Below are 26,371 nucleotides of genomic sequence, written 5' to 3'. Positions count from 1 at the left end.
CCTGATTCAGCCAGGATATGTTGGGTTCATGACGCGAAACAGCAGCTATGACGAACTGTGGTTAATGAGTCAACTTCAGATCTTGGCTTGAAGGACAGGGAGCGGCTTTAATTGAATGTCGGTTCCACGTCGTGTCTGAACGGAGCCACTGTGAGACTGGACCAGCCACACTTGCTGATTCGTAGTTCAGTCCTGATAAAGAGTCCCAGATTCCTTGAGGAGAGAATAGCTCCAATTTGCCCAGGTGCTAGTGTTCAAACATTGTGGCAAATTGGGGTGTGGGTGAAGCCTCCCAAAGTCGGAAAGCCCTTGATTGTGCTCTGGGGATTCCGGAGCACACACAAAGACCAGTTTGTTTGTGATGGCTGAACGGAGCCACGGAGTCCATTTCTTCTTCTTCTTCTTTGCAGTCCATAGTTGCCTATTTCAACAAGCACGCGGGCAAAACGAGAGAAGAAGCCAAGCTTGCCTTCCTAAAGATTGTATACAAGTGGCCTACCTTTGGATCAGCTTTCTTCGAAGTGAAGGTGAACATGACGGGGGTCTTTATTCTGTGACTTACCTGTGGGTTCCAGGGAATTTGGGTGGGAGTTAATTGCAGGAATGTGTGATGAGTCCCAGCAAAATCGTTCCACTTATGATAGGAAACGTAGAAAAGAGCAACAGTATGATACACGGATCTGTGCCTGCGTGCTCCCGTGCCGAATTGGAAACACATAGTCGGAGTGCAATGATGAATATCTGTTTAATGCATTGAAAGTGAAGGTGAACATGACGGGGGTCTTTATTCTGTGACTTACCTGTGGGTTCCAGGGAATTTGGGTGGGAGTTAATTGCAGAAATGTGTGACGAGTCCCAGCAAAATCGTTCCATTTATGATAGGAAACGGTGAATTTAACATGGTGTCGTAGAAAAGAGCAAGAGTCCAGTATGATACACAGACCTGTGCCTGCGTGCTCCCGTGCTGAATTGGAAACACATAGTCGGAGTTCAATGATGAATATCTGTTTAATGCATTGAAAACAGGGAATACAGAGCAGAGTACCTTAAAAAGGTAAAGTTAAAGGTTCCCTTGCTCGAAAGCCAGTCGAGTCCGACTCTAGGGTTGCGGTGCTCATCTCCGTTTCAAAGCCGAAGAGCCAGCGCTGTCCGAAGACGTTTCCGTGGTCATGTGGCCGGCATGACTAAACACCAAGGCGCACGGAACGCTGTTACCTTCCCACCGAAGTGGTACCTATTTATCTACTTGCAATTTCTTGCTTTCGAACTGCTAGGTTGGCAGGAGCTGGAACGAGAGACGAGAGCTCACTTCGTCATGCGGCACCTGGGTCTCGAACTGCTGAACTACCAACCGTCCACAGCCTGCAGTTCAGCGTCTTAACCACTTAGCAATTCCAGAGCTGTATTCTGCCATAACCAGGAAGGGCAGAAGGTCTTATACCCCAAATGACATCACATATAGTTTACACATTAAAGAGTTTCTAATTGGTACCAAGCAGTTAACATCATACAAGCATAATTTGACTCAGTGCATCTCTCAGTGGTGTCAGTAATTACTTGTTTACCTTGTTTTCAGAACACTGGGAACATTAGAGAAAACTGGGTCCTTCCTGCGCTCGCATGTGGAGAGCTAGCTGATAAGGGCTGTGAATCACATTAAACTTTGCTCTCGGCGGCCTTGCAACTTCTAAATAGCATTCCATTCTTACTGCATCCTAATTCCTTCTACAGAGGCTTCTTATACACAGATATTCAGATATAAAATATATGTTCTGCTATAAGTTTCTCTAATCAAAAGATTCTAGGTTACATACCAAAATCTGAATCTGTTATGATTAAACTTTTGAAGGCACAGTGACAGGCTGTCAATATACATCAAGGAGAGAGTGTCAGAAATCACATTCAGAAATAACATTCTTTTTCTCTTGTCCTACAAGTAGAACCTTAAAAACTCAGTGGAATGTGGCTCAGTGGAAGAGCCTCTGCTTGGCATGCAGAAGGTCCCAGGTTCGATCTCTGTCATCTCCAGTTAAAAAGGACCAGACAGGAGGTGATGGGAAAGACCTCGGCCTCTCTGCCCTGTTGTTGGCCCTCCAGAGGAACTGACTGGCTCCTGTGTGAGGCAGGAGGCTGGACTAGATGGACCCTCACTGGTCTAATCCAGCTGGGCTCTTCTGATGTCCTTATCAGGGGAAGGCCTCGGCCCCTCTGCCCTGTTGTTGGCCCTCCAGAGGAACTGGTTGGCCCCTGTGTGAGACAGGAGGCTGGACTAGATGGACCCTCACTGGTCTGATCCAGCAGGGCTCTTCCGAGGGTCTTATCAGGGGAAAGCCTCGGCCCCTCTGCCCTGTTGCTGGCCCTCCAGAGGAACTGGTTGGCCACTGTGAGACACAGGAGGCTGGACTAGATGGACCCTCACTGGTCTGATCCAGCAGGGCTCTTCTTAGGTTCTTATCAGGGGAAGGCCTCGGCCTCTCTGCCCTGTTGTTGGCCCTCCAGAGGAACTGGTTGGCCCCTGTGTGAGACAGGATGCTGGACTAGATGGACCGCTGGTCTGATCCAGCACGGCTCTTCTGACGTTCTTATTTCCAACAGCAAACAACTGATCCGAATTACCCAGAGCTCCTCCTGATCGCCATCAATAAACACGGTGTCAGCCTCATCGACCGCAAAAGCAAGGTAAGCCCCAGGCTCTGGGAGCAGGTTCTCTATGGGAGGCTAAAGGATAAATATCCTGTGGGTCTTGGCAGGATGCTGCCCAGCCCTAGCTCAATGTATTTCCTTTTGTCTGCCCTGAATCTGCTGCCCATCAGATCCATTGGATGCCCTCGAGTTCTAGTCTTTGGGGAGAGGGAGAAAAATTTTGCTTTGTCCACTCTCTCCACCCCGTGTTTCATTTTCTAAACCTCTCTCATGTCGTCCCCCCCCACACACCCTTAGTCGTCTCTTTTCTAGACTGAAAACTCCCAGGCTCTTCAGCCTTTCTTCACGGGGAAGCTGCTCCAACCCTCTAATCATCTTGATTTCCCTCTTCTGTACTTTCATTCGACTGTCCATTCGTGGTGGTCAAAATGGCCTGGCTCCATACAATAACAGCTCATAATACACATTCATATGGTTCATCCCGGGTGTCACGGCTCAGGCGGGGTGTCTCCTGACGCTGCCACCACTCTGGTCTTAGGATCCCTTGAGAAGGCCCAGAGCACCCTCCCGAGACCTTCAGACCTCCCTTATTTGGCCAAATAATAGGCATGGGGAACCAGGCAGAGTCAACAACAAGTAAAAGGTTTATTTTTACAGGAGGTCAGCCCAATATGGGAAACAAACAAGGTGCAGGAATAATAATGATAAGTGGGTGAAGAGAAAAGGAACCAAATGCCCTAACGCGACTAGACTCACAGTCCCTCGTCCACTGTCTCAGTTGGGCCTCAGTCTGCTCACCCTTCCTCTCGGGGCGAGGGTCTCTCCCAGCAGCAGCCTTCCCTCTGGCCCTGCTCTCTTGGAAGAAAGAACAGCTCTTCTTCTGTATCTGCTCTTTTGTTATAAGTCCCCTTTCTCTGTCATTGGTTACATTTGGTGCCAAAACCTCTGTTATGTCTGCTGACTGCCACTAGGTGGCAGCATATTTTACTCTAGGAACAATAGGGACTAGGATCCTGAAACCTCTAGTGGTCACCAATGGGAACCTTGGCGGGAAGTTTAAACCCACCAATGGAACCTGGGGGTGGTCCACAGAGACTGTATTTAGTTGGCCTCCGGCCAGTATTGTTGTTGTTATGTTGTGTACTAGTAAACATGTGCTGAATATCACTCTGTTTCCTGATCATTCGATGTGTCAAACCCACTACACAACAACCTCTCAGGGGCTTCTGGGAGTTGTAGGCCGGGCTCCTCCCACTGCTAGTCAGGCTCCCTGGGCCTGCTAGGCCTTCGCTTGCACAGCCCAGATCGTGACACTGGGCTTATCCCATTTTATCTTTTACCTCGTGAGGTGGGTCTGTTGTTTCCATGGAGTTTCTGGAACCACCTACATTTCTTTCCATGGGTTTGATAGGACAGTGGGTCCAGAAGGAAGGGGCAGCGTGCTTTCCAAGATGGAAATCTGACCACCTTGAGTGCCCCCGGGAATTAATTAATATCATATGGCATTGTGTGTAATAGCTAGAAGATCTTGGAAGGGATTGTTTGGCTGCCGAAGCCGTAGCTCTTTTCTGGCACCACTAGGTGGCGAGCTGTGCTTATTTGTGGGCTGTGAGTGCTGTGAGTTGCCTAAGGTCACCCAGCTAGCTTCAAGTGGGGAATCGAACCCAGTTCTCCAGATTAGAGTCCGCCTCTCTTAGCCATTACACCAAACTGGCTTTCTACTCCTAGGATATCCTCATCACTCACCCCTTCACAAAGATCTCCAACTGGAGCAGCGGCAACACCTACTTCCACATCACCATCGGCAACCTGGTGCGGGGAAGCAAGCTGCTTTGCGAGACGTCTCTGGTAAGGAAGGGGAAGTGTTCCAAGATGCTGGCTTCTAAAGGAAAACAGTGGCGAGGAGGTACTGCGGTGGAAGGCCCAGGCTTTCAGAATAGTATGGTTCACAGAGGATGGGAAGGGCTTGTACGCTTCCAGACAAAGAAAATTTAGATCCCCCAAGCCTGTAGTCCATCCATCTCAAGTATTAAAGGCATGTATTAGTATTTGTATGAATGGGTTGCCAGCTTCAAGAGAATTGTCCAGATCACAGAGATCAGTTCCACTGGGGGAAATGGCTGCTTTGGAGGGTGGACTCTGTGGTATGATACTTTGCTGAGGCCCCTCCCCTCCCCAAACTCCACCCTCCCCAGGATCCACCCCTAAAACCTCCAAGAATTTCCCAATTTGGAGCTGTCGAGCCTAGGCTGTTCCTGAGTCTTCTTTCACTCTGAACTCTCACCCTTGAGCCTTCCTGACCTCACAAACTTGATAGGAGAATAAACACCTTAGCTGCTGAGAGTACTGTATGGCACGGAAGACATTTTGGGTTGGGAGGAGGAGGGCTGCTATTTGCATTTAAATCACCTAAATGGCTTGAATCCAAAGTACCTGAAGGACACCCCTCCCATATCAGTCTGCATGACATTTGAGAATGGGTGAAGCCTTCCTCCGGGAATCTGTTTTATATGAGCGGTAGCTCAAGTGGTTAAGATGCTGAACTGCAGACCGGAAGGTCGGTACTTCAGCAGTTCGAGACCGCTACTGCCCACCTAGCAATTCGAAAGCAAGAAATAGCAAGTAGATAAACAGGTACCGCTTTGGTGGGAAGGTTAACAGCGTTCTGTGCGCCTTGGCATCTAGTCATGCCGGCCACACGACCACAGAAACGTCTTTGGACAGCGCTGGCTCTTCAGCTTGGAAACGGAGATGAGCACCGCAACCCTAGAGTCGGATTCGACTGGCTTTCGAGCAAGGGAAACCTTTACCTTAGGTCGGTGGGGGCACACAGCAGGGCCTTTACAAATACAGCCCCCAAGATGTGTAACTCTCTCCCCCGTGAAATGGGTGGGATTAACTACAAGCCTTCTGGAGCAAGTGGGAGTTGTTTCTGCTGCAGAACAATTGATGGTGTTAAGTGTTGTGATTTTCTTGAGTGACGTGATGGTTGTTTTAGGATATCTGATGGCTGCTTTATGACTTTGTCAATGATTTCTTATTTTTGTTTGTTTTATTCAAGTCCAGTAGCACCTTAGAGACCAACAAGATTTTCGGGGCATGAGCTTTGGAGAGTCGAAGCTCCCTTCAGTCTTTTGGTGTCGTGGTTGAGTGCGCGGACTCTAATCTGGGAGAACCAGGTTTGATTCCCCACTCCTCCACTTGCACCTGGCTGGATGACCTTGGGCAAGCCGTAGTTCTGATAAGAGCTGTTCTTGAAAAAGAGCAGTTTCGGAAAGAGCTCTCTCAGCCCCACCTACCTCACAGGGTGTCTGTTGTGGGGAGGGGAAGGGAAAGGAGTTTGTAAACCACTCTGAGTGAAGGGCGGAGTATAAATCCAATCTCCTCCTCCTCCTCCTCCTTCTCTTCTTCTCATTTTCCTCACTTGTAAGGTCTAATTTCTTCAGGGGGCAGAGGTTCTGTTCAACACACGTTTTGCTCCCTCTAGTGGTCAATTCGATATTACACCTGTTTACGTCCGGCATATCTCCCTGCAGATTTAAACTGCAGGTTTCTATGCTGGACATAAACCAGTGTAATATCAAAGTGACCACTAGGGGGAGCAAAACACGTGGAGAACAGGAAAAAGACCCTGACGAAACAGGAACTTACAAGTGAGGGAAATGAGGATGCAGAAAAGCCCTTCGTCAGATACCAAGCTTTGACTCTCAAAATGTATTTTTCCTGAAATGTATTTTTCATTGTGGATTGGTGGGTGCCTTGAGGAGAACTATTCAGCCTAAGCAAACCCGTCACCCCCCCTTCTCCGTTTTTCTGTCAGGGCTACAAGATGGACGACCTCCTGACCTCCTATATCAGCCAGATGCTGACGGCGATGAGCAAACACAGGAGCACAAAAGGCAGCAAGTGAACTGAGAGAAGCCACTGGCCGGCCACTCTGGCTCTACTCTGTCAGCTCGGGGCTGTGGGTCACCCCTGTAGCTGGGGAAAGACGTTTTCCACCCATGTGTGGAAGATGAGCCGGACTCCTTCAGAAAGCCTGTCAGACTCGGATCCTGAAGACTCCGGGCTAACCTCCCCTTCGAGTGAGGATGACTATCTCTGAGGACAGCCTTCCATGGGTACCCCTTGCTGCCACCTTTTCCTCTCTCGCTCTGGATTTTTAAACCTCGATACTTCTTTTTACCCTCCTCTCAGACTGAGGAGCTGCAAAACTGCAGTGTTGACATTTAACCAAAATGGCGGGAAATTGCAAAGACCTGTGGGAAACGACTGCCCGCTTCTTGCTCGGAAGAACAGCCGAGGGGATTGCGGACCCGTCTTTCTGTTAGAAACAAAAATCCCCCTACACACAAAAAAAATCACCCAGGGCTGAGAGATGAACTTTCTCGAGAGAAGGAAAAATTAAAGTTGTTTTGTTTTGTTTTGCTTGTGGAAAAATAAAGTGACGTAAAGGTGAGGGAAAAGAAGCAAATTTTTCAAAACAAGAGAGGGAGAGCGATAAGGCTCCTACCGAACAAGACATAACGTTAGGAGGGCAGCATAACTGTGCAATAATGTATTTAAGGAGGTTTGGTTTTAACGTGATTTCTTTTTGCTCTTTTTATTTATTTACTGTGAGGGAGGCGGCTTTTCTGACTGGATGAGATTGACGAGGATGGATGGGGGAAGATTTCTGTCGGCCTCTGCCCTCTTCTTGGGTAAATCCAAGCAGTAAGATCGGGGCAGGGAACTCATTTCTGAGCAGCCATGTTTATTTTTGTCTGGGGTTTCCCTGTGTTGGGTTGGCTGGAAAGAGAAAGCTATACCTGTGGGGGAAAGTTAGTCATTCCAGCAGATTCAGGTATAATCTGTACCGGTCAACCCATAAAACCTTACTGGACAATAGAATTAGATTGAAGCAGGGGTCATTTCATAGAAAAAGAGGTGCAGGAGCTCATTAGCATAACATATTTGCATATGCCACACCCCCTGACATCACCGGAAGTGTGTCAGAAGGCAACACCCATCACTCAAGCTCCACTGGGCTGTTTTGGATTGCTAGCTATTGGGTGGGGGGGGGAACCATGCAGATCTGTCCTCACAGAGGAGGGAGAGCTTGTACCTGAATAAAACTTGGTCTTAAAAGTGCAACTGGACTGTTTTGGGCCAGGGGGGCAGGGGGGGAGCCTCTGTAACTTACCTGGGTGCTTCTTGCTCTGACTGAGGGCTGCTGGGAGCAGGGGGTGGGGCTTGTTGCATGTGCCCGCCCCCTGGGCTCTTTACTGTCGGAGCTCCGCTCCTGTGCACTCCTGCAGGAAATGACCCCTGGATCATTGAAGGGACTAGAACTTGGAATTAAATCGAAGGGATTAAAGCAGAACTTCCCTTGTCTGTAGTGACCCCACCCCATGAAATAAGCTTGAGGGGAATGGGAACTTTTTGAGTAAATTTTTCAACTTTAGATTTCCAGCTCTGGATACTATTAGTGGGGAGAGGAAAGGTATAAAAATGTGGTAATATGCTTACGCGTGGAAAAAGACAAAAACGCTAGGAAAAGTTGAAGGCAATAGGAAAAGAGGAAGACCGAACATGAGATAGATTGACTCAGTCGAGGAAGCCACGAGGGCCTTCAGTTCTCAAGACCTGAGCAAGGCTGTTCAGGAGAGAACATTTTGCAGGTCACGACTTCATGACTTCAACATAAATCAGAAGCAACTTGATGGCACATAATTCACACATAATGCTTTACTCCCCACTCCTTCACATGCAGCTGCTGGTGTGACCTTGGGTCAGTCATAAGTTCTTTCAGAGCTCTCATGAGCAGTTCTCGAAAGAGCTCTCTTAGCCCCACCTACCTCACAGGGTGTCTGTTGTGGGGAGGGGAAGGGAAAGGAGTTTGTAAGCTGCTCTGAGACACCTTTGGGCAGTGAAGGGCGGGGTATAAATCCAATCTCTTCTTCTTCTTTTACCTCACAGGGTGTCTGTTGTGGGGAGGGGAAGAGAAATGAGTTTGTAAGCCGCTCTGAGACTCCCTTGGGTAGTGAAGGGCGGGGTGTAAATCCAATCTCTTCTTCTTCTTCTTTTACCTCACAGGTGTCTGTTGTGGGGAGGGGAAGGGAAAGGAGTTTGTAAGCCGCTCTGAGACTCCCTTGGGTAGTGAAGGCCGGGGTAGAAATCCAATCTCCTCTTCTTTTACCTCACAGGGTGCCTGTTGTGGGGAGGGGAAGGGAAAGGAGTTTGTGAGCCGCTCTGAGACTCCTTCGGGTAGTGAAGGGCAGGGTATAAATCCAATCTCTTCTTCTTTTACCTCATAGGGTGTCTGTGGTGGGGAGGGGAAGGGAAAGGAGTTTGTAAGCCACTGGGGTATAAATCCAATCTCCTCTTCTTTACATTTTCACCTTAAATTCACAAAAACTGAGGATTTATTTGACTTTACAGATACCCCTTACAGGCCAGTTTAAAAGGGATAATTTGAAAACGCTTTTATTTTTTTTGCCATTCAAAGTTTTGGAAGGTTAGCCGAATTTTCATCTGCGTTGCTTCCATTCTGCCGAAAACAACTTTTCGCTGTCTTCCTCACATTTCTGAGTCTGGAGGCAGTGCAATATGGTCCAAAGTAGCCCCTCTAAAGCTGAAGGATGTGTTTCCGCCATCGAAATGACTGGAAGTTACACAAGAGCAGATCAGGTGAGGCGGCACTTTCGAAAAAACTAAATAGGGTATCCCAAGCTGTTGGTAACCATGGGTACCGACTGTGACCACCTTCTTGCCTCTCCCGAATATCTCATACCCCAAGTGCCTCCGCAGTACCCCTCTAGCTACTTGCAGGTTCCATTATTGGCCATTAGAGCGCTCATCCATTGTGGTTTTTCATGTCCCCCAAGTCTGTGCCACCTGTACACCCTGGCTCATGCCGTATAGCACACGGGGTTGGCCTTTGTGGGTGAGTTTCCTGTTTTAAACATCTTTTTTTTAAAATAATGGCATGAGTGTATGTCTTACATTTTGTGTGTGTCTTGATCCGTTTGTAATCTGTCGTGTCCGCACATGTGATACAGAAAGTTCAGTATTGTGAAACATTCCAATTAAAGCAAAAGATTTTTTTGGGGGGGAAAGAGAGCAAGAATGAGAGGAGCCTAACATTATTTTATGCTTCATTATAGCACAAGAAGAAAATTGATTCATTTGAAACGTGATGTTGGGGGAGAGTTTTGCAGATATCCTGGACTGCTTTGGCGCCAGGGTGGTGCAGTGGATGGAGTATCAGATTAGGATCTGGAAGACCCAGGTTCAAATCCTCGTTCTGCAGTGGAAGTTTGCTGGGTGATCTTTGGCCTCAGGGTTGTTGTGAGGATACAATGGAAGACAGGAGAATGATGAAAGCCATTTTGGGGGCCCATTGGGTAGAGCATAAGAACCTCAGAAGAACCCTGCTGGATCAGACCAGTGGTCCATCTAGTCCAGCATCTTATTTCATGCAGTGACCAACCAGTTCCTCTGGTAAGCCCAACAACAGGGCATAGAGGCAAAGGCCTTCAGAAGAACATAAGAAGAGCCCTGCTGGATCAGACCCATAGTCTTATCTATCTAGTCCAGCATCCTGTCCCACACAGGGGCCAACCAGTTCCTCTGGAGGGCCAACAACAGAAGCATAGAGGCCGAGGCCTTCCCCTGATAAGAACCTAAGAAGAGCCCTGCTACAACCGACCAATGGCCCATCTAGTCCAGCATCCTGTCTTACACAATGGCCAACCAGTTCCTCTGGATGGCCAACAACAGGGCAGAGAGGCCGAGGCCTTCCCCTGATAAGGACATCAGAAGAGCCCAGCTGGATCAGACCAGTGGTCCATCTAGTCCAGCCTCCTGTCTCACACAATGGCCAACCAGTTCCCCTGGATGGCCAACAACAGGGCATAGAGGCCGAGGCCTTCCCCTGGTGTTGCCTCCTGGCTCCGGGATTCAGAGGTTCTGTGGGATTTTGTTAGTCTTTAAGGTGCTTGTGGCATCAGATGACACTTTAGAAACTCTATGGTAACCACAGAGTTAATGCTTACAGTAACTGTAGAATTACCGTAGAGTTTCTAGAGTGCTCGTTGACACACTGACGTCACATAGGCATATAACGTGATGTCCCAACCCACCCCCGGCACCCCTAATATAACCTCACGCAAAAACAAGCAGACTCTTTTTCACAGATAGATTTTATTCTTCTGTACATTTTAAAAATAAAACTTTTAATTTCTTTAAATACATCCTTTTTTTAAAAAAATGTAAAATGGCTAAGTTCACAGGAGACATGGAAAAGGATCTTCTGCGGCTCTCTTTCCGTCAAGCCACTACTGTTGCTTCTTTCTTAGGGAGCCAGAGCACAGGCGAAGAGAGCCCTGACGTCACTCGAGGCTGCTGGTTGAACAAAGCACTCTTCACCTGGATTTTTATGAGGAAGAGTCTCTTTCTGGAGCGCTGTGTTCCAACAATTAGGCCAATGTCCCTGGATCATGGGGGAGTACAGGGCAACACCCAAATAAAATCCATCTTTTCGGATAGCTCCACCTGCACAGTTCCCACTAAAAACCGGAAACTCTGTGCCTCTTAATTCGGGAAGAGAGGCGACGGATTCATTGACCGCAGTTTTCACCCAAATCTGGGCCCAGACTGGCTTCTCCTATCCATTCCAGTCACCGAACCGTATATATCGTCATCTTCGGTTCTAACAGAGCACCGCGAAGCTCTTCGGAAGCTACGAATCTTCCTCCTCAGGCAAAGGGGCATCTCTGAGCCAGACCGTCTTCTTAGGCCACCGTTGGCATAGCGTTAAGATCTGAAACAAACACGGCAACGGTTGCCTGGCTGAAAATGTGAGACTGCACTCATGAAAAAGAGAACCATTCAGGCACAGGGAAGATCTTGAATTTTAGAAGTATTACATTGCCCAAAAAAACACCCCAAAAACACAACCAATAGAAATAATAAACAGAAAACCGTTTTTTTTTTTAAAGGCCCTGGAACTATAAAAAGGATTTGGTCTTTGGTGGTGGTGGAAAGCACCATCCAGTCGCAGATAACTTATGCCTACCCCGTAGGGTTTTCAAGGAAAAAGATGTTCAGAGGTGGTGTGCCATTGCCGGCCGCTGTGTAGTGACCCTGGACTTTCTTTGGTGGTCTCTCATCCAAGGACCAACCAGGGCCGACCCTGCTTAGCTTCTGAAATCTGCTGAGGTCCGGCTATCCAGACCTCGTATACATTCCCCATTGAAAATAACAGTCCCAGACTATAAAACCACACAAGTTTGAATCTGAAACGGTAAGGTCTTGTCCCGAAATAAACATTAAAAATCACACACACACACCCAAAGCCCAGATCTGAAGTTATAACAATTTTTTCTTGATGCACATTTCTACTCTATACCACAAACACAAGTGGTGGCTACAAGCATGGACAGCTTCAAGAGGGAACTGGATAAACATATGGAGCAGAGGTCCATCAGTGGCTCTTAGCCACAAGGTAGAGATAGGAACTCTCAGGCTGGAGCAAGGGATACTCTGCATTCTTGATGCTTGGGGGGGAGGCAACAAGAGAACTACCAGAAGTACAAGCTGGGTTTCGAAGAGGTAGAGGAACTAGAGATCAAATTGCCAACATTCGCTGGATTATGGAGAAAGCAAGAGAGTACCAGAAAAATATCTACTTCTGCTTCATTGACTATGCTAAAGCCTTTGACTGTGTGGATCACAACAAACTATGGCAGGGCCTTAAAGAGATGGGAGTACCAGACCACCTCACATGTCTCTTGAGAAACCTGTATAAGGGCCAAGAAGCGACAGTTAGAACCGGATATGGAACAACTGATTGGTTCAGCATAGGAAAAGGAGTACGACAAGGATGTATATTGTCACCTTGCTTATTTAATATATATGCAGAGTACATCATGCGAAATGCTGGCCTGGATGAATCACAAGCGGGAATTAAGATTGCTGGGGAAAAGATCAACAACCTCAGATATGCAGATGATACCACTCTAATGGCTGAAAGTGAAAAGGATCTAAAGAGCCTCTTGCTCAGAGTAAAAGAGGAGAGCGCAAAAGTGGGCTTGAAGCTCAACATCAAAAAAACTAAGATCATGGCATCCGGCCCCATCACTCCTTGGCAAATAGAAGGGGAAGTCGTGGAAGTAGTGACAGACTTCACGTTCCTGGGATCCCAGATCACTGCAGACTGTGACAGTAGTCATGAAATTAAAAGACGCCTGCTCCTTGGGAGGAAAGCGATGGCGAACCTAAACAGCATGATAAAAAGTAGAGACATCACCCTGCCAACAAAAGTCCGCATGGTCAAAGCAATGGTATTCCCAGTATGGCTGCAAGAGTTGGACTATAAGGAAGGCCGAGCGCCGAAGAATAGATTCTTTTGAACTATGGTGCTGGAGAAGACTCTTGAGAGTCCCTTGGACTGCAAAAAGATCAAATCAGTCAATCCTAAAAGAAATCAACCCTGACTGTTCCCTGGAAGGCCAGATAATGAAACTGAAGCTCAAATACTTTGGCCACCAAATGAGAAGGGAGCACTCCCTGGAGAAGACCCTGATGCTGGGAAAGATTGAAGGTCAAAGAAGACGGGGACGGCAAAGGATGAGATGGTTAGACAGTGTCATCGATGCAACGAACATGAAATTGAGCCAACTTCAGAGGATGGCGGAAGACAGGAGGGCCTGGCGGGAGATGATCCATGGGGTCGCGAAGAGTCGGACTCGACTGTGCGACTGAACAACAACAACATAGATAGGAACTCTCAGGCTGGGGCAGGTGATGCTCTGTATTCTTGGTGCTTGGGGGGGCAACAGTGGGAGGGCTTCTAGTGTCCTGGCCCACTGGTGGACCTCCTGATGGCACCTGGTATTTCTGGCCACTGTGTGGCACGGAGTGTTGGACTAGATGGGCCATTGGCCTGATCCAACATTGGCTTCTCTGATGTACTTATGTTCTGCCATTTTCAAATCACACACACACAAAAAATGCATGTGCCCAAATTTTATCACCAATAATCAATGAATGTAATAATAGTAAGACATATAAAGTACTCAAAATAAATTTCCCATGAACAACAGGTGGAAATTCACCGGTAAAGTTGAATACAGGTAGAAATTCACAGGTGGGAGTTTTTCCACAAACCATTTCTAATAAATTTTTTTAAAGTCCTTGATCTATAAGGACGTTTCTGACAGAAACACTGAGCAGGTGACACCATAGACTAGCGAAATTAGGGTCACCGACTCTCCGTTGGGAAGTTCATGGAGATTTGGGGGGTGGAGCCTGGAGAGGGCGGGGTTTGGGAAGGGGAGGGGCCTCGGCAGGATATGATGCCATACAGTCCACCCTCCACAGCAGCCATTTGCTCCAGGGGAACTGATCCCGGTCGTCTGGAGAGCAGATGTAAGGCCCCACCTAGAGCCTGGCAACGCTGAGCACAATGGAAGCAGGCCTATCGAGAAAGTCGTTGTCCCCCCAGGCAGGAGCATGAGAAACCAGAACCCCGGTTTAATACCTCTGGTCCGCTGTCGTTCTTATTAAGTCACCTGCCTCTGAAGTACAGGAGGGCCCGACTCCAGAGAGGGAAGGACTTACCTGTTCCAAACGTGCTGAAAGAGCCACTCGCAAGACTGTCGGTGCTGTTACCGGGCAAGCAGGAAGTCCCCTTTTCTCTCCACCTAGGAAGAAATGAATAGGCCGTCACAATCCCTCCGGCTCAGACCCCCTCCACGCGCACACACAAAGGTGTGAGCATGTGCTCGGACACATAAATACACAGCAAGCTAGATGAATCCTCCAAAAGAAGAAGAGTTGGTTTTTATACCCCTAAGGAGTCTCAAAGCACCTTCCCTTTGTTTCCCCACAACAGGCACCTTGTGAGGCAGGTGGGGCTGAGAGAGTTCTGGGAGAACTGGGACTGGCCCAAGGTCACCCAGCAGCACCCTTCATGTGGAGGAAGAAGAAGAGAAGAGTTCGGATTTATACCCTGGCCTTCATTACCCAAAGGAGTCTCAGAGCAGTTTACAATCTCCTTTCCCTTCCCCTCCCCACAACAGACACCCTGTGAGGTAGGTGGGGCTGAGAGAGTTCTGGGAGAACTGGGACTGGCCCAAGGTCACCCAGCTGGCTACATGTAAAGGATTGGGGAATCAAACCTGGCTCTCCAGATCAGAGTTCACTGCTCTTATCCACTGTCCCACATTGGTTCTCCACTACTCCTCTCCCCACGACAGGCACCTTGTGAGGCAGGTGGAGCTGAGAGAGTTTTGAGAGAGAACTGTGACTGACCCAAGGTCAGGAGTGGGGAATCAAACCCAGAACTTCAGATCAGTGTCCGCCACTCTTATCCACTCCCCCACGCGGGCTAAAAAAGTGTCTTGCAAAGGGCTGTGGCTCAGTGGTAGAGACCAGCCAGAGTGGCAAACTATTCCTTGGGCCTATGCGGTGATAAGGAGCACTGGCTTAGGTTTATTTATTTGTTTGTTTATTTATTTATTAGATTTTTATCCCGCCCTCCCGCCGAAGCGGCCTAGGGCGGCTTACAACAATTAAAACCCAGTAAAGATTAATGCAGTACATCTAAAAACAATAAAACAGCCAATATAACTTATTAACAATAAAATTACAATTAGAGCATTACAGTTTGCACATGGCGGCCGTCCATATAAAGTGCTAGAGTGTTTGATCTGGGCTGTTAAACGCTTGGCGGAATAGCTCAGTCTTTACCGCTCTGCGGAATTGGTGGAGATCCCGCAGAGCACGGATTTCGTTTGGGAGCTGATTCCACCATACTGGTGCAGCTAAGGAAAACGCTGTTGAGTGTAGGGCTGCCGGCCTCCAGGTGGGAGGCCCGGCCCAGCCCGGCCCGGCGATCTCCCAGAATTACAAGACTTTCGGAATATGAGCTTTCGAGAGTCGAAGGTCTCTTTGTCAGAGGAAGAGATCTCTGACTCTCGAGAGCTGATACTCAGAAAATCTCGTTGGGCCTCTAAAGTGCTACTTGGCCCAAATCTACCTGGAGAAAATGGCAGCTTTGTATTGGAATGAGCGACTCGGCACGCCTGGACATCGTGGCCGAGTGGGAATTCGAACCCAGATCTCCGAATCTGACAATCTGGCCCTGGGAATAATAAAGGCAAGTAACCCAGAGCGGGCGCAAATGCCATCTGTCATGGCGGAACTTACCAGTGAAGAAGAAACACCAGGGAGATGAGAATGCCCGAGAGCACGTCTGTGAGGATCCACATGATCTGGTAATCCCGAGGAGTCTGTAATACAAGAGCAGAGAAAAGGGGTTACTCATTCCCCAAGAAAAAGGCTTAAAACTACACAGAGGAAGAAGAAGAAGAGATTGGATTTATACCCCGCCCTTCACTTGGAGTCTCAGAGCGGCCTTTCCCTTACCCTCCCCACAACAGACACCCTGTGAGGTAAAAGAAGAAGGAGAGATTGGATTTATACCCCCCCCCTTCACTACCCAAAGGAGTCTCAGAGCGGTTTACGATCTCCTTTCCCTTCCCCTCCCCACAACAGGCACCCTGTGAGGTGGGTGGGGCTGAGAGAGCTCTGACAGGAACTGTCTTTTTCAAGAACAGCTGTTATCAGAACTACGGCTTGCCCAAGGTCACATCAGCAGGTGCTAGTGGAGGAGTGGGGAATCAAACCCGGTTCTCCCAGATTAGAGTCCGCGCACTTAACCACGACACCAAACTGGCAAGGAAGAACTTGCACTGGCTGATGACCGGCTGATCACCACAGTATCATAGAGTTGGAAGGGGCCAGAGAGGCTATCTAGTCCAGAGGTGTCGAACTCATTTGTGACGAGGGCCAGATCTGACATAAATGTCACTTTGTTGGGCCGGGCCACGTGTGCTGTAAAACGCAGTGCCAGGTACCGGAGATAGAAACTGTATGAAGGAAAGCAGCTGGTAAGCTCAGAGTTGGTGTATCCTGACTGCAAGGCCCCACGGACTGGGGGTTACGGAGGAAAACCCGCACGGGCGGATGGGAGAGCTGGCTCCACACCCTTTCTTACAGGCACAGCCCCACAAGAGTTTCTCCTGTAAATACTGGGGAATTTCAGACAGGCGCTATGTCCCAGTAGGGAACCGATTCTCAACAGGGTTGTGGTCTGTCATTTCAGACAGAACCCGGTTAGGAATCGGTTCCCTACCGGGATCTAAGTGGCATTTCAGACACAGAAGCCTCTCTTCCGTATAGGAACCGGAAGCGATTTACCTGTCAACCGCTTCCGAGGAGTCTCCCGTTCCCTCTTCCGGTTCCGATACGCTTGTTTCCCGCCTTTTTTCGGTCGCGCGGGCTTTTTTTTTTTTTTGACACTTGCTTATAGCGAACCTCTAAGGAGTTGCATTCCAATGGGATCGTTATTGCGACCATTTGAGGTTCTGGTATAGCGATATATCGATATATCGCTATAAGCCGAACCTTTTTTTTAAAAAAAACCCGATCGCCCGCGCGGGAAGAAAACGGCGGGAAAACGAAGCGGTGCGTGTGTGAAACGCCGAACCGCTTGTGAATCGGCTCCTTTCCGGTAGGGGCAAGCCGTGTGTGAAACGGCAGCCCTGTACCAGTTCATCTGGAAACGGAAGACTCCCGGTTTGAAACCGGGAGAAAACTGGTAATGTGAAATTCCCCACTGTTTTCAATCATCTTAAAAATGTTTTTTTTTAAAGGCGTGTGCTCCTTCAAGCAGAGTGGGGTGCGGTAGTTGACTAATTCCCACACTGCGCAAGGGGGTTGGAGTAGGAGGTCTCCGGGATCGATGTATCTAATAACCAAGTCGCCCTCTCTGTGCGGATATCTAAATTTGCACATCGGGGGGCACTTGGGGGGGGCAGAGAGAGATTTTCCCTGCACACTTGGAGCAGTCCCCAGGTGTGCAGAAAAATCTTAAAAAGTCGAAAAAAAGTGTACGGGAGATACTTAAATCCCCCCCAAAGTAAAAGAGCATTCCCTGCACATGCGCAGAGATCACCCTGGCAACTGTCTCTTCCCTTGCTGCCGCCGCTGGGGGAGGGAAGGGAGAAGGCTTGGCGGGCCCGGCGGCTGGGAGCCACGCGGGCCTCAATGTTGGTGCTGGAGGTGGGGGAGAAAGCTCACCTGCGGCTGCTTTCTCCTCCTCCTCCTCCATGTGGAGCTCCCCTTCCCACGAGTATCGCAGGTTCCCCTCCCTGTCCCTTCTGACTGTGTCAAGAAACTGGTCTCCTTTAAGAGAGTTCTTCTTCCTGTTAGCTTTCTTGACTATAGAAGTCATCCCCCCCCAGTTTGGTGTCGTGGTTAAGTGTGCGGACTCTAATCTGGGAGAGCCGGGTTTGATTCCCCACTCCTCCACTTGCACCTGCTGATGTGACCTTGGGTCAGTCACAAGCTCTGGCACAGCTGTCCTTGAAAAAGAGCCGTTTGTGTCAGAGTTCTCTCAGCCCCACCCACCTCACAGGGTGTCTGTTGTGGGGAGGGGGAGGGGAAGGAGTTTGTAAGCCGCTCTGAGACACCTTTGGGTAGTGAAGGGTGGGGTATAAATCCAATCTCTTCTTCTTCTTCTTTTACCTCACAGGGTGCCTGTTGTGGGGAGGGGAAGGGAAAGGAGTTTGTAAGCCGCTCTGAGACACCTTTGGGTAGAGAAGGGCGGGGTATAAATCCAATCTCTTCTTCTTCTTCTTTTACCTCACAGGCTGTCTGTTGTGGGGAGGGGAAGGGAAAGGAGTTTGTAAGCCGCTCTGAGACACCTTTGGGTAGTGAAGGGCGGGGTATAAACCCAATCTCTTCTTCTTCTTCTTTTACCTCACAGGGTGTCTATTGTGGGGAGGGGAAGGGAAAGGAGTTTGTAAGCCGCTCTGAGACACCTTCGGGTAGTGAAGGGCGGGGTATAAATCCAATCTCTTCTTCTTCTTCTTTTACCTCACAGGGTGTCTATTGTGGGGAGGGGAAGGGAAAGGAGTTTGTAAGCCGCTCTGAGACACCTTCGGGTAGTGAAGGGCGGGGTATAAATCCAATCTCTTCTTCTTCTTCTTTTACCTCACAGGGTGTCTATTGTGGGGAGGGGAAGGGAAAGGAGTTTGTAAGCCGCTCTGAGACACCTTCGGGTAGTGAAGGGCGGGGTATAAATCCAATCTCTTCTTCTTCTTCTTTTACCTCACAGGGTGTCTGTTGTGGGGAGGGGAAGGGAAAGGAGTCTGTAAGCTGCTCTGAGACACCTTTGGGTAGTGAAGGGCAGGGTATAAACCCAGAAGGGAAAGGAGTCTGTAAGCCGCTCTGAGACACCTTTGGGTAGTGAAGGGCAGGGTATAAACCCAATCTCTTCTTCTTCTTCTTTTACCTCACAGGCTGTCTGTTGTGGGGAGGGGAAGGGAAAGGAGTTTGTAAACCGCTCTGAGACACCTTTGGGTAGTGAAGGGCGGGGCATAAATCCAATCTCTTCTTCTTCTTCTTCACCTGCCGGCTTGTTCTCAGAATTGTTGCTTAGGCTGGCAGGAGTGATTAACTAGCAGCAGCTGAGAACTGTCCTCTCAAGTGGCTGACGGCTTGCAATTTAGAGACTTCTCCTGGTCACAGCTTCGGATTGGCTAAATGGCTTTTCCTTCTGCACTAAGAACTTCAGCCCCACCAGGGAAAAAAAATTAACTCCACAAACCACAAAATCCTGGCTACGGGCCTGAGATGCACTGTCAGTTGTGATTAGCTGGGAAAAAATGAGAGCTCTGGCCACCCGGGCCACAGTAGAAGATGTTTTTTCTCCCACTTACCATCAGGAAGACGGGCTTCGTGATGCCCCTTAAAGTGTGCACCGCATTGGTTGTGACAGAATGAGCACCGGCGCACCAGGCCAGAGAGAAGAGCCAGGGTTCGCTGACCACGTAGAAGTTGGTGGTGATGTTGTTCTCGGCGTACATCCTAAACGAGCAAGCAAGCACAGGGTTCCTCTTAGTTGACTCGAAAAGCCGAGCTGAGATCGGCTTCTGGGATCCACCCGTTCATCTCGGAAACCAAGATCCTGCCCCCGTCCAGTGTTCCCTCTAAGCTGAGTGAGTGTGAGCTAGCTCACAGTTTTTTAGTCTCCAGCTCACAGATTTTTGTCTCCGCTCAGGGAGGGAGGGCTCCAGAGCAAACTGATTTATGCAGCAGCCAAATCACTCGCTCACAGGTTTAATGCCGGGAGCTCGCAAAGTAGAATTTTTGCTCACAAGACTCCACTGCTTAGAGGGAGCATTGCCCCCGTCCCCCGGTTCTCTCTATTTTGGGTCTCTTTGCCAGAAGTGATATGGAAGGATTAAAATGATTTTTAGGATAACAGAGGGTTACCAGTTGGAACTGCAAAATAAAATGCCCCAAGTTCAACACGATGCACCCATGAAGGTTCTTGATAGTGAATCAGTCCATCAAGGTCAGTATAGTTGGCTCAGACTGACAGCCGCTCTCCAGGGTCTCAGGCAGAAGGTCTTCGCCATCACTAATCCTCTGAATCCCAGAGCCAGGAGGCAACATCAGGGAAAGGCTCTATGCCCTGCAGTTGGCCCTCCAGAGGAACTGGTTGGCCCCTGTGTGAGACAGGATGCTGGACTAGATGGACCCTCACTGGTCTGATCCAGGAGGGCTCTTCTCAGGTTCTTACCAGGGGAAGGCCTCGGCCTCCATGCCCTGTTGTTGGCCCTCCAGAGGAACTGGTTGGCCCCTGTGTGAGACAGGATGTTGGACGAGATGGACCCTCACTGGTCTGATCCAGCAAGGCTCTTCTGAGGTTCTCCTCAGGGGAAGGCCTCGGCCTCCATGCCCTGTCGTTGGCCCTCCAGAGGAACTGGCTGGCCACTGTGTGTGATGGGATGCTGGACTACACAGATCCTCACAGGTCTGACCCAGCAGGGCTCTTCTTAGGCTCTTAAGGGCTGGAAGGGAGATCCTGCAGTACAGGCAACCCTACCGAATGTCTTCAGCAGACATCTCTCTGTAATCCAGATTGAGCTTCACGATTTTCTTGCTTCGGAGCTCTTCAAGGGAAGCTTTGTCACCGTATGTTTGCTGGAACCCTGGGGCAGTTGCCTGAACGTGGGACCGGTCGATATTTTGCAGCCACAAGACCTGTGGGGACGTACAAAAAGAAAAGTGCAATATTTATTCCCAGGGCTGCACATGGGGAGAAGCTGTCGTCTTCGGGACGCAGGGCGATTCTGCATTGGCTTTTCCCTCCGTTGTTTTACCAAACCCACGTTGAAACAGAAATTCCCCTCTGCATCGCATGCCGCTTTCCCCTTCTTTGATCATTGGGTTTTACGGCACCCTCTACACTGCATGCTGCTTTCACTTTCTTTGTCCATAGGGTTTTATGGTACCCTTTATACTGCATGCCGCTGTCACTTTCTTTGATCATTGGGTTTTATGGTACCCTCTACACTGCATGCCACTTTCGCTTTCTTCTATCATTGGGTTTTACAGCACCGTCTACACTGCAAGCTGCTTTCACTCTCTTTGTCCATCCCGTTTTATGGTACCCTCTACACTGCATGCCACTTTCATTTGTTCGTCGAGTTTTATGGTACCTATCCTGTCCGGCGCTAGCTTCGGCTGAGGCCAGCACTTTCTAGGTGTGAGCGAAAGTACGACTACTGAACAGATTTAAATCAACTTTATTTCATTCCACATGCAATTCACTCACGGTAAAAACTGATGGGTGGGTGGAAAAGTTACATTTTGTGACTCAGATCAAGTCTATAGCCGTGGTGAGAAAGAGATGGTTTCCCCTCTCCTTGTGGTAAGGATAGATAGACAAAGAAACAGAAAAGAACAATAAAAATTCCTATCTTCGTGCCTCTGAGCTCAGGAAATGACCCTAATGAGCCAGTCAGAGGGACGCTTTTGGAACACCCAGGGCTATTTTTGGGCAGGCTACTCTTAAAGACATACAGCAGTCTTACTAAACTACTATTACCTACAGTTAACGCTGACTGGGGGCAGCACACTGTTGTTTTCCCCTGCTACAACCACAGCATCCCCGAGTACTGATACCGACCTCGGGTAGACGTGGAGCACCCACTGGAGGACGGCAAAGATCTCCTGCTTGTCCAGGTCCTGAGCAAGGATTTGGTGGAGGTGGCGGGTGAGGCCCTGGTGATACATGTCGGTAAAGGCTGAGAGGAGGTTGTAGTGGGGCGGGCAGCACTGGACCATCAGGTCTTTTACAATGCACAGTTCAGCCAGGATGGCGCTCTGCAAGGAAGCCATGTACCTGGGGATGGGCCGGCCCTGGGCCTCACCGGGTACAGTCTGGAAGTGGGCGGCCACGATGGTGTCCCGGATAACCTGGAAGAACTTCTGCCGCCAGCTCTTTGGGCGTCCCGGTGGGAGGAAACCAGGCGCCTGGGATCTCTGCAGCAGGGTGGTGTCGATGCTCTCCTCTCGCTCGATAATGCGCACGGCAGAAACAAAGAGGGCCGGGTCCTCGAACATCAGTCTCATCGCGTGGGCCACGATGTGCCACAGGTGCTGGGCCAGGGCCTCGTTCAGTTTCTGGAGGCCCCGGAAGTAGGACTCTATGCTGGCCAGGTGTAAAGGGCTGAGCAGGTTGTGGTCGTGCAGCTGGAAAAGGATGCTGTCCCGCAAGCTCTCCAGCTCCATGAGCCTCTCGTGGGCTTCCAGGAGACGCTGACGCTGCAAGAGGTCGAAGCTCTCAGAAAGGAGTTCATGAACTGTGGGAGGAAGAGGAGAAGATGTTCGAGGAGAAGGAGGAGAAGGAGAAGAAGAGATTGGATTTATACCCTGCCCTTCACTACCCGAAGGAGTCTCAGGGCAGTTTACAATCTCCTTCCCTTCCTCTCCCCACAACAGACATCCTGTGAGGTAGGTGGGGCTGAGAGAACTCTGAGAGAACTGCTCTCAAGAGAACAGCTCTGAGAGAACCGTGACTGACCCAGGGTCACACCAGCAGCTGCATGTGGAGAAGTGGGGAATCAAACCCAGTTCTCCCAGATTAGACTCTGTGCTCCTGACCACTACACCAAACTGAGAATGTGAATGGGAGAGTGAAGGGAATTTCATTGGAGGCCAGCCACCGTGAGCATCTTGGAGGCAGGAGTAGGGTTGGAGAAGGGGAGGAGCTATGGCTCAGAGGTAGAGCATCTTCTTTTCAGGCAGGAGGCCCCAGGTTCAATCCTCAGCATCTCCAGCTAAAAGGATCAGGTAGCAGGTGATGAGAAAGCTACGAATCTGGACAGCGGCTGCCAGGCTAAGTAGACAGTACTGACCTTGATGAACTAATGGCCTGATTCAGGATAGGGTAGCTTCCTGTGTGGTCATGTGCACAGTGCAATGCTCCCTCTAAGCTGTGGAGTCTTATGAGCAAAAATTCTGTTTCGTGAGCTACGGGCATTAAAGTTGTGAGCGAGCGATTTGGCTACTGATTCATGAGTAACTGTACATCGCTCAGAGCCGGCAGCTCTGCATGGATTGAGCGATTAATAAATGGAAAGATTATTATTATTATTATTATTACTGCATAAATTAGTTTGCTCTGGAGCCATCCCTCTTGAGCTAAGGTAAAAATGTGTCAGCCGGAGGCTAAAAAACTGTGAGCTAGCTCTCACACTAACTCAGCTTAGAGGGAACACTGGTCACGTGTGTGATTCCCAACCTTCAGGTGGGGCCTGGAGTTGTCCGAGAATTAGAACTTTGGAAGGTGGGTTCTGTGGCATGATGCCCCGCTGAGATCCATCCCCTCCCCAAAACCGGTCCTCCCTAGGCTCCACCCCCAAATCTCCAGGAATCTCCCAAGCTAGAATTGGCAACCCTAGGAAGGGAGGAGGGAATAAAAATTTCCAAGAGCGAAAGAAAGAGACGGACAGGGAGACCGAAATGGTCCAGTTCTAGAAAACAAGTACCCTTCTACCAGTTTTGCGCTCTAGAAGGTTGTTTATTTACTTCATATATTTCCCCACAGTTCTGCCTGAGAAGGACCCAAAGCAGCTGACATCATTCTCCTCTCCTCCATTATATCCACACAGCCACCCTGAGGAAGGTGAAAGCTGAGAGCCTGTGACTAGTCCAAGGCAACCCAGCCCTGGTAGAGGGAATGCAACTCTGGCCCTTCCACCTCCTAGTTCAGTGATGGCTAGGGTTACCAACCCCCCCCGGGGGGCGGAATTCCCCCCGGTTTCGAGCCCCGATTTCCGCTCCCGCGGAATCAGGGCCCGGGGGAAACCCCACCCCCGCGAGCGCGTCACCAGGAAGTGACGTCAGATGCTGGGGTTGGGCCGCGCTATTTGAGGGGAAAACAAAGGGGAATTTCAGACAGGCGCTATGTCCCGGTAGGGAACCGATTCTCAACCGGGTTGTGGTCTGTCATTTCAGACAGAACCCGGTTAGGAATCGGTTCCCTACCGGGATCTAAATGGCATTTCAGACACAGAAGCCTCTCTTCCGTATAGGAACCGGGAGGGAAGCGATTTACCCGTCAACCGCTTCCGAGGAGTCTCCCGTTCCCTCTCCCGGTTCCGATACGCTTGTTTCCCGCCTTTTTTCACCCGCGCGGGCTTTTTTTTTTTTTGAACGTTCGGCTTATAGCGATATATCGATATATCGCTATACCGGAACCTCTAAGCGTGTGTGAAACGCCGAACCGCTTGTGAATCGGCTCCTTTCCGGTAGGGGCAAGCCGTGTGTGAAACGGCAGCCCTGTACCGGTTCATCTGGAAACGGAAGACTCCCGGTTTGAAACCGGGAGAAAACTGGTAATGTGAAATTCCCCAAAGAGTCTTCCCCTCAAACGGCAGCCATTTCCCCTCAAACGGCGCGCGCATCCCAGACCGGCTCCCGGACCTACAGGACTCTCCCCCGCCGGTAGGAATTTTCGAGTTGGCAACCCTAGTGATGGCGAACCTTTTGGAGACCGAGGGCCCAAACTGCGACCCAAAACCCACTTATTTATCGCAAAGTGCCAACATGGCAATTTAACCGGAATACTGAGGTTTTCGTTTAGGAAAAAAACCCCATACATTAACTTAAGATAATCCAAACAAAGTAAGGAAAGCAATCCCAAATGCTTTCAGTTACTTAAAATTATTTGGCAGAGAATTCGACACTTTAATGATGGTCTGGGCCTGGCTGGGGTGACGGCACACGTGCCCACAGAGAGAGCTCTGAGTGCCACCTCTGGCACCCGTGCCATAGGTTTGCCACCACTGTCCTAGTCTGACCACTGTTCCGCACAATGAATCAAGGAGATGAACCAAGCAGCCATTTTCTCCTTGGAAAGTTAGTTACTTTCATTGCAGTAATTCCATGTTGCATAACCACTTGCTTAAAATGAAGAAAACAACCTAATATTCTTAACATATGAATGATAAGTTTATAAGAACGTCCATCATTTTTTGCCAGAATGACTTATGCACAATCTTGGAAGCAGGACAGAATACCAGAAAAATGGGAATGGATACAGAAAGTGTTATTCATGGCTGAAATGGACAAATTAACGAAGAAACTTAATGACAAAGAAGATCAAGAATTTTTTGAAGAATGGAAAGACTTTAAAGAATATCTGGAAAAAAACTGGGATATAAAACATAATTTACTTTGTTTTGATAATTATTAAGGGCAGAAACATATAAAGGTTTGGAATGTTTAGATTAAGATATTGTTACCTTGAAGTTTAAGATGAAAATGGGAAAAGAAAAATAGAATTATAAATGGGAAAGGGGGAGGAGCATTGCGGGAAGCCACAAAGGGGGGGGAGGAGATAAGAGAAATGGATATGTGATAAAAGAAATGTAATGTAATGTTGAATGTGTTGATATATCCAACATAAAAGTTTTGACATAAAAAAAAAAGAACGTCCGTCATTTTTCGCATCTTTGTAGAGTACTCAATCGATCCATCAAATAACACTAAGATTCCAACCAGCTTTTGGTGGTCCATAAATAAAAGATATGTTTTGCTTTCTTTTGCTTTTTGGTGGTCCATGAATAAAAGATGTGTTTTGCTTTCTTTTGCTTTTTGGTGGTCCATGAATAAAAGATGTGTTTTGCTTTCTTTTGCTTCTGTTTCTGTTGATGTGCAATTGTGTTTGTTTTTTTAAAGTTTGATGCAAGCTGCTTCGAGTCCCATTGGTTGGGGGGAAAGTGGGTTACAAATATTTCAAGCAAATAAATAGATAAAAGGATGCCAGCTGCAGCTGTTTTCAGCCACTTGTTTTATAGCCTTCTGAGCAGCCCTCAATCCAAAGTTGAGGAGGAAGAGGAGGAGAAGAAGTTTTCTACCCCACCCTTCACTACCCAAAGGAGTCTCAGAGTGGCTTACAATCACCTCCCCTTCCTCTCCCTACAACAGACACCCTGTGAGGTAGGTGGGGCTGAGAGAGCTCTGAGAGAACCGTGACTGGCCCAGGGTCACCCAACGAGCTTCCAGTGGTGATTTGAGCCTGGGTCTTGCAGATTTCAGTCTGCTGCTCTAACCGATACACCACGCTGACTCTTGCTAAGACTTCACAACCCAGAGGAGGCAAAGGTATACCTGCAGTCCAGGGGCTTAACAGCCATCTTACAGTGGTGAAAAAGAAAAGGTCTCCAGAACCCCCCCTCTCTGAGCAGCGAGGCTGGGGGAGATCTTGCCAAGAACGCCTCACCTGAGAAAAGCCGTGGCAGTGCACGGGCGACCGAACCTAGCTGGGCATGTTCCAGCGCCACTTCCCGTAGCAGCTGCAGCTTCTGAAAGGAGTCTG

General features: G+C 49.0%; 2 protein-coding genes across 2 annotated transcripts in view; one reads left to right on the top strand and one right to left on the bottom strand.

Moving 5' to 3' along the window:
* Nucleotides 1-410: 410 nt before the first annotated feature.
* LOC107118850 (unconventional myosin-VIIa-like) lies at nt 411-7,005 on the top strand (the record flags this gene model as incomplete). The annotated part of the gene is made up of 4 exons (XM_015421230.1): nt 411-527; nt 2,596-2,679; nt 4,372-4,491; nt 6,464-7,005. Coding segments are annotated over 4 exons (411 nt in total), but the record flags the coding sequence as incomplete, so codon positions are not given.
* Nucleotides 7,006-10,946: 3,941 nt separating this feature from the next.
* EXOC3L1 (exocyst complex component 3-like 1) overlaps nt 10,947-26,371 on the bottom strand; it is a 21,179-nt gene continuing 5,754 nt past the window's right edge. The window contains 8 exon segments of the mRNA XM_015421229.1: nt 10,947-11,446; nt 14,248-14,330; nt 15,838-15,920; nt 19,416-19,563; nt 20,588-20,745; nt 21,610-22,349; nt 26,276-26,367; nt 26,369-26,371. The exon segment at nt 26,369-26,371 is cut by the window's right edge and continues 122 nt beyond it. Coding sequence (XP_015276715.1) covers nt 11,418-11,446; nt 14,248-14,330; nt 15,838-15,920; nt 19,416-19,563; nt 20,588-20,745; nt 21,610-22,349; nt 26,276-26,367; nt 26,369-26,371 — 1,336 coding nt within the window. The 3' untranslated portion in view covers nt 10,947-11,417.

This window comes from Gekko japonicus, unplaced genomic scaffold (genome assembly GCF_001447785.1).
Source record: "Gekko japonicus isolate JY-2015 unplaced genomic scaffold, Gekko_japonicus_V1.1 scaffold351, whole genome shotgun sequence".
Lineage (NCBI taxonomy): Eukaryota > Metazoa > Chordata > Lepidosauria > Squamata > Gekkonidae > Gekko > Gekko japonicus.
This window is presented reverse-complemented; position numbering and strand designations above follow the sequence as displayed.